A 7312-nucleotide genomic window follows, 5' to 3' on the forward strand; every position below is an offset into this window, starting at 1 on the left:
AAGATGGACACTAGTAACACAAAAATTGGTCTAGCTGAAAGGCCCAAGAAACCAGAAGCAACACACAATCCTAAGAGTACATGTAGTAGTAGGAGCTGGACACAAGTGATCACCTGTAGTTAGAACCATTGCTTCTAATAGTCCTGCACTAAGCAGACACATCTGTGATAGAGGGACTGCATTATGAGTTATGACTGTATTCATTATTAGATGGCAGTAGAGTTGCAACTACAAAAATAACAGTTAGTATGACACTTAAAATTAAGCCGATCCATTTCAGTCAGTCCTAATGCCAATATCCATGTCTATATCCATGCTTCGATAAATTCCTTAATCCTCTTCAACCTACAACAATAATATATGAATACAAGTAAGGAATTTAATTAACTGATAGTACATGTACATGATGAAACATGAGGTTTACTGACCTTGCTTCCTCTGCCTCTTGTATTTCTGATCTCTCTTTATCTGTTAACTCTTTCATTCTCTCTCTATTGTCTCTAAATAATTATAAACAGTAAGAGGTGCATGTAAGTGTGTGTGTATACATAATGTGTGTGTGTTCATTAGTACTTGTAATATATGACATCTCCATCACCATATAGTCCTAATGAGTATAGTCTGTCTGAAGTGATGTACCATTCTAACTTATTCTCAATATCAAGACATGATATCTGAACTGGAAATAATCTTCCCTAATAGAGTCAAAGAGAGAGAGAGAGTATCTTTAAAATGTTTTAATGATTAACCTGTGTATAAGAGATATACTCAACAGGAACTCCACTTAACTCTGAAAGCTGTAAAAACAATAATAATGTGATACTGACACATGTTCCTTATTATAAATAATACCTTTTCAATAGCATGTTTAGGATCATCATTATCCAGTATAATTTCTTCTATTGGATCAACTGAACATTGTGATGGACGCCATCTTATAACATACACCTGTATCTGTGCTTCATGCTTCTCTGGTCCTAATAAAATGATACACTAACATAAACTTACTATAAAATGCATCTAGTACATACAGTACATTACACTGAAAATATAACTGAGATATGTTACAAAAGTAAAGATCAACAACAGTTTTTATAACAAAAGGACAACTATGATAAAGACAAAGACTGAACTCAGGAATATCCACCCACATTAATAACAATTATAATAATACACTATATACATTAATACTAACACATACAGCAGATATACTGACCTTTCAATTGTTCCACATACATTTCATTACTAGTATTAATCTAGTCACCATCAAGATATGCTGAACGAGGCAACACTCCTCTCTTCTTACGTAATCTCATTCTACACAATAAGTCACATGATAGTCACATGATGTATACCATATTGTTTGTAGGTGTAAAATTTTGCAATTTGGTTGCATTTTCGTGTTTGCAAATAAAATTTTCACGATTTTAATGCAATTACGACACCTACTACAACATCACGCTATTTTGTGAATTTTAACTTCCCAAATTTTTGCAAAACACAAAAATCACAAAATATATGGCATATACGATCATATTTACTTGTCTAATTCAAGGACACAGTCAATTCCTTGTACTTTTGCTTCTTCAATAATTTGTTTCTTAAATTCTCTCACTGGTTTAGCCTTAGCAACAATAGACTCCATCATAAAATTACAAAACTAAAAACAAAAAATCAATACAAATTATAATAATGAAATATTCTTATACAGTACCTCTGTATTGTTAACTTGTAATAAATATAATTTAATTCTGTACTCTCCTCTTCTAGATGCTCTACCCAGTCTTATTATCAACTAGTAGTATAAACAATTATGAAGTTAATCAAAATAACACACATACATGTACCTTTGATCCAGATTTTAATATCTCATCCAGTCTCTCCAGCTCATGTTCTTTATTATTATCTCTGATTTCATACACTCTAAAACCAGTAGGCGGTACACCAATCAGTGGAACTAGCTCCTCCTTCAATTGAGCTAATGTTATTATGCTATTAACTTCTACCTGTATCCCTGTATTGAATAATAAATCTTTTTATTATACATGTAATTCATACTGTATAGCTATAACACAATTGCTGGAATTTAATTTTGCCATTGCTGTTTATTACAAAAATGCACAATTTAAATCATTTATATAAGAGCTCACACTTATACCAGCAAAATTAAATTCCACATACTGTAGGACACTCTTTTTTCAAGGGCTATAAACTTCAAGTTAACGAAAGAAAATTTCACAAATCATACCTCCCTCACACCCTTTAACTGACACAATTGCTCTCTGAGGTACATGATTTGACAGAGGACCAGCAGAGTTTGGAAAAAGCGAAAGAATATCAACTGTACTGTCAGAAACTATATAGTCCAAAAACACCACCTTTACTTTAACATATCCCATATAACATCTTAACACACCCCCTTGCAATTAATTGATTTATTATTTGAGACCACAATATTTATGTTTTCAGGAAAAATTTGCAAAATTTGCGAAATATAGCCCTTAAAAAAAGAGTGCACTACAGCACATTAAACTTTGCTTGCATGTTAGCACAAAATTGCAAGTTAATATTTATTTCACTTCTTTCTTTTCCTTTATTTTCGGTTGATATAATTTTCATTATTACTGGTACTCTTCCTTTTCTTCTATTAGTTGTAGTGGGTGTGGCTTCAGGTCCAGGAGGTATTGTAATGCTCAGTAGTATTGGGTTGACAGGAAGACCAACATATTTGTACATCAAACTATCTTTGTATTCTTTTTGATAATCTTCAGGATCTGATGATACATACACTAACTGAAAGGAAACAGTGTGTGTGTATGTGTGTGTGTAAAGACAATAAAGAGAAGAGAAAAGGAGTACAAATAAAAGAAAGTGAGAAAACAATTCTAAATCATGATAGGTTGATGATAGCTATAGCATAAAATATTGGTAGCAAATTAATATTGGTGGATTCAATTAGCATTTACAGGAAAATTATTTGAATATGCCATTTTGTAATTTTTGTTTCGAATCATTTGCATACGGCAAAACACATGGCTGACTAGCTATAAATCATCAAATATAAAAGTAATGCTATTTTTGCACAAAACAAAACTTTTATTAATATATTCTATTACAGTAATAATGCAAGCTAGTACTTGTCTGTCTAGGTAAGTTGACTTTCTGAATATCTCCTCTAAAGTACTTCCTACATCACTAATATCAGTAACATCACCATACTTGAAATTCTTCATTACTAGTCTCATGCATGATGAATTGAGATTATATACCTAGAGAAAGAAATGGACCAGATCACTGACTGGAGGGAGCCTGGGAAGGACAATATTAATGACAGTATAACTCCTCGTTACTTCTCCTATATGTTGTTTTAATTCTCCAACAGTCCAACCTTCTTCCACTCTCAATGGTTCTTCTGGTTCTACTTTACGAGTTGACACATTAACCACTGATATCTTTACATTATTAGCTATACACCATCAAACACAAGTAAATGTAATTAGAGATATTGTCATGGTAACAAACCACACCCACCTCCATTATGATATTTATCAAAAATTTCATTTTGTTCACGAGTTTCTATGAATAATTCAAAAGGATAATAAAGCCTAGTCCCACCAGCAATCTGTCCAATAGTTTGATGCTGAAACTAAAAATAACAATAACAACAGGATACAAAAAAATTAATTATACCTCATCAAGATCAAAGGACTGTTCCATTAAATCATTCTCATAATTATATTTAACTAAACGACATCTCTCAATAGGAATATGAGGAGCTAATTCCATTAACTAGATGAGGAGTAAAACAAAAACAAAAGATATAGATCAGTCAAAAAAATAAACCTCATAAGCTTTATCCAGTACTGTGGGTAGTAATTCATCTTTATGTACTTTAAGTGTTGACTCCTTAAAGTTACCAGTAACAGGATGATTACAATATAATTTGAACTAATTAAAAAGAGCACCTACATACATCATTGTTTGACTTCACTTACTGAACATATTTGATCCTCCATTTCATCATTCAGACTATTCTCTTCATCACTAGTCTCTTTATCTTTAACTTCTGTCAAATCTAATCAAATATCAACAATCAAATGATGACACACATCATCAATAAAACCTTTAATATCTTTTTTAATCTTCTCATTGTGTTCTCTTTCAGTAATTAGTTCCATATTCATTAATGTTATTCTTTCTTGCAATTTCTCTATTATTCTTTTATCATCTACTAATGGCTGATAGTCTGGACTTGTCATTGCTTCAAGATGAAATTTGCAGTCATCAATTTCAAAAGACATTCCTCTTCTCACTTTGCTAGCAGCTTTAATTAATCATTATATAGTATATATTAATTAATAAAACTACTCTAACCTGAATCATTACTATGAAGAGATCTCAAATAATCAACATTCATTGTTGATAATTTGTCTGACAATTCTTTGTTTTCTTTTTGCATCTCATTAAACTGAGACCTCAATACAGTCAACTCTTCATAAAGTGGCTCTTCCTATTAATAATTATTATAATTAATACAAACTTGTGAGATATACCTCAACTTCTTTACTTGATTCAGTATTACTTTGATCAGACAATGATTCCTCCTAATAATGAAAATTTCTGATCAACTTATAACATCAAGAATTAATGGATATAGTGCAAGGCAATAATGACAAAACAGACAACCAAAAACACGAATAGTGCAACAAGGCCATAGGTAGGTAGAGCCAGATTATAGCGGCTTGGCCAGAATTGAAAATACTGTGGAAACCTTAAAGGGACTTAACTTTTGCTGTTTTCATGGTTTTCAGATTTTGAAAAGAATCAGCAAATTAAAGTCTAAATATAATGGTAGAAGATGGCAGAATGCTTTGATTTACATGCTCCTCTCACCATCTTTTTTTCATTCGTTTTCCTCATTTATGGGACTACCTCCCAACTATAGGTTTAAAAAAATCATTTACTGTAATTAAAAAGGAACTAAATCACTTCTTTACCTCACACTTTCATACAAATTTTGATTCTACTAATCATCACACTTTTCATGTCATGTGTCCCTGTATCGTTTGCTCTAAACTCCCTTCATCCATCAATCTCTCATGATCCACTCAAGCTCATAATAGTTTTTCTCTTTTGTTGATTTTTGTTTATATGTTTATATTTATTAATTCTTTTGTTGTTTGTCTTTCTGGGGGCTAGACCAGTTTTTGTCTCCCTACATGTCAATCTCCTTTTATTTTGTGTCATTTCATTTTGTCAGTTTTGTCTACTGTTTTTGTCCTGTAAAACTCTACTGATTAAATTAAATTAAATTTTAAAAAATTAAATTCACAAAAATGATTTTTGGGTGGATTCGTGGAAGTTTAATCCCTCTAAAGCTTCTGGAAGTTTATAGCTCTACATTTGCCCATAAAGAAACAAGCGTAAGAGTGTAAAAATATTCCTATAATTGTTCACCACCTTGCATGTACAGCTGCCCGGGGTTCTTATTAAAACTTATAGAGGTTCTTTCTACCTTCTGATGCTTCTGGAAAAGTCTTTAGACACTATCTCTATGTTCTTTTGCTGTTAGAAAGGAAAGCACATAAGTTTGTTACATGTGTAAGCCGCCATTTTGTTTACTGTGGCAATACCCACCACATAAAGGAGTGTGGGCGGGTGGTTGCTAAGGCCGTACTTCTCCAATACAACGTGTATAAGAAAAATGTAAGTGTTGACATACAATCAATTATAGATTGCATGACGCACATGGGTGACGACCTGGGGGCTATGCCCCCGGTTGTAAAAAAGACTGCTACCATTGCTGTCAGTGTAAACTAGACACACAATGAATTATAGTGTCATAATAACTGATTTAAATGAGAAGAACTCTATGTCCAGAGCAGCTGTTTTCAAATGCTTTTTGAAGTGTTACCATCTTGCCCCAATTAACACACCTCTTGATAAATAATTACATGTCTCAGGTGGTGCATTGTTTAGATAGGAACAATTATGAAATGCTCCAGAAGGTGCTTGTTTAGTGCAATACACTTGTAAACAATGGGACTTTCTAATTCAAGGGGGTGTCACTTGCATATAGCCTGTAGTTACACTTGCAACCGCGATTAAAAGCTTTGATCTGCATAAAAAGACCTTTGACACCTTGATCTACAGGCTTGATTTCCATTGATGCTTGATTTTGATGATCTCATGTGGGTGCCAGCTAATTAAAAATTCATAGATCTGCATAGTCAAAAATATACAGAAAATATACATATCTTGATGCCTGCTACAGCTGTCTTGATCCCTTTATCACATTCTGATTGTCCCTTCGATGTCTTGATTTTGATTTGATCGCAGTCGCAAGTGTAACTACAGGCTAGATGCAAGTGACACCCCCTTGTAATTACAATGCAGCATTCAAAAATAATTATCTTGACCAGGTGCAATAATTAGGAGACTGCGTTAATTGGGGCGAGTACAGTATAAGCATTTTAGTAAAAATTCAATTTGAGAGGCAATTACAAGTACTTTTCCAGCCTGATTTGTTACTACAATCTAAAACTGTCAAGGTTACATAGTTCACTTACTTTAATGATGATGGCTACAATCATTTAAATGAAGCTAGAATGATTATGACAATAATAGTGTAGTAGCTAACCTCAGTTGCCTGAGCCATTGATATTTCTTGTTTCAAATCAATTCTTTCCTATACATACAATTAAGACTGTATTGCACAGTTTGGTGGTATGACATACTTTCTCTTTGCTACTGATAGCATCTCTTAGTTTATATTCAGCTTCTTCAAGTATAATATAAGAAATAACCTGTAAACAATACATGATTCAACTTATTTCAAATAAAACTCTGACAAAGACACCCATATTGTATAATGCTTTAATTTGGGAGCACTTTATTTTGGATATTTGGCTGTAAAAATAAAATTGGTGGTTTTAAATTTGGCAATACAAATGCCACTTTGACAGTGCATATAAAATATAACTGAACATACACATTAATAATTATTATTATTATGTGACGCCATACAAAGTTCCACTTGAGGGAGGCTTTGTGAATGAGGGGCACAACTTTGTAGAAGGGAGCCATGTCTTTTAAAAATACTCCAGTACATGTCACCTTACAGTAGGCTTAAAGATCACTAATACATTGTACATGTACTTCTGTGCATGTGTGCAGTTAGAGCAGATTGTCATTAATAATGGTGGTTTTAATAATGGTGATTTTTAAATCTTAAATCATCATGTAATGGAACGGGACCCTTTAACCTTTTGTACCTTAAAGGAGAAAGGCCAAACCCCAAGGTGTTGAGAAC

At 32.7% G+C, this 7312-nt stretch overlaps 2 protein-coding genes and 1 long non-coding RNA gene across 3 annotated transcripts in view; all 3 read right to left on the bottom strand.

Moving 5' to 3' along the window:
- Window positions 1-379: 379 nt before the first annotated feature.
- LOC109585545 (ubiquitin carboxyl-terminal hydrolase 47-like) lies at window positions 380-1983 on the bottom strand. Its single transcript, XM_020001669.1, has 8 exons — window positions 1848-1983; window positions 1715-1795; window positions 1542-1660; window positions 1217-1317; window positions 853-977; window positions 750-797; window positions 574-695; window positions 380-500 (listed from the first exon to the last, which is right to left on the bottom strand). Exons 4-8 carry the CDS (start codon window positions 1236-1238, stop codon window positions 380-382), a joined length of 438 nt encoding a protein of 145 aa, XP_019857228.1. The 5' UTR covers window positions 1239-1317; window positions 1542-1660; window positions 1715-1795; window positions 1848-1983.
- Window positions 1303-3732, bottom strand: LOC109585546 (uncharacterized). Its single transcript, XM_020001670.1, has 9 exons — window positions 3691-3732; window positions 3532-3646; window positions 3351-3466; window positions 3138-3269; window positions 2580-2793; window positions 1848-2014; window positions 1715-1795; window positions 1616-1660; window positions 1303-1317 (listed from the first exon to the last, which is right to left on the bottom strand). Exons 1-9 carry the CDS (start codon window positions 3715-3717, stop codon window positions 1303-1305), a joined length of 912 nt encoding a protein of 303 aa, XP_019857229.1. The 5' UTR covers window positions 3718-3732.
- A 3005-nt stretch (window positions 3733-6737) lies between these two features.
- The window catches only part of LOC109585557 (uncharacterized), a 917-nt gene continuing 342 nt past the window's right edge, over window positions 6738-7312 (bottom strand). The window contains exon 2 of the long non-coding RNA XR_002186551.1: window positions 6738-6806. This is a non-coding gene — a long non-coding RNA (uncharacterized LOC109585557). The remainder of the gene's footprint in view (window positions 6807-7312) is intronic.

Source organism: Amphimedon queenslandica, unplaced genomic scaffold (genome assembly GCF_000090795.2).
Source record: "Amphimedon queenslandica unplaced genomic scaffold, v1.1 AMPQUscaffold_13048, whole genome shotgun sequence".
Lineage (NCBI taxonomy): Eukaryota > Metazoa > Porifera > Demospongiae > Haplosclerida > Niphatidae > Amphimedon > Amphimedon queenslandica.

What these genes read in the sequence shown, in the direction of transcription:
- LOC109585546 (XM_020001670.1), bottom strand. Translation starts at nt 3,717, where the DNA reads ATGGAACAGTCCTTTGATCTTGATGAG. An exon ending in TAAAACAACATATAGGAGAA is followed by an intron (nt 3,270 to 3,350) that starts GTAACGAGGAGT and finishes TTCTTTCTCTAG; the next exon opens with GTATATAATCTCAATTCATC. An exon ending in TACAAGTTAACAATACAGAG is followed by an intron (nt 1,661 to 1,714) that starts GTACTGTATAAG and finishes TTTTGTTTTTAG; the next exon opens with TTTTGTAATTTTATGATGGA.
- LOC109585545 (XM_020001669.1), bottom strand. Translation starts at nt 1,238, where the DNA reads ATGTATGTGGAACAATTGAAAG. An exon ending in CTAAACATGCTATTGAAAAG is followed by an intron (nt 798 to 852) that starts GTATTATTTATA and finishes TTGTTTTTACAG; the next exon opens with CTTTCAGAGTTAAGTGGAGT. An exon ending in AGTATATCTCTTATACACAG is followed by an intron (nt 696 to 749) that starts GTTAATCATTAA and finishes TGACTCTATTAG; the next exon opens with GGAAGATTATTTCCAGTTCA.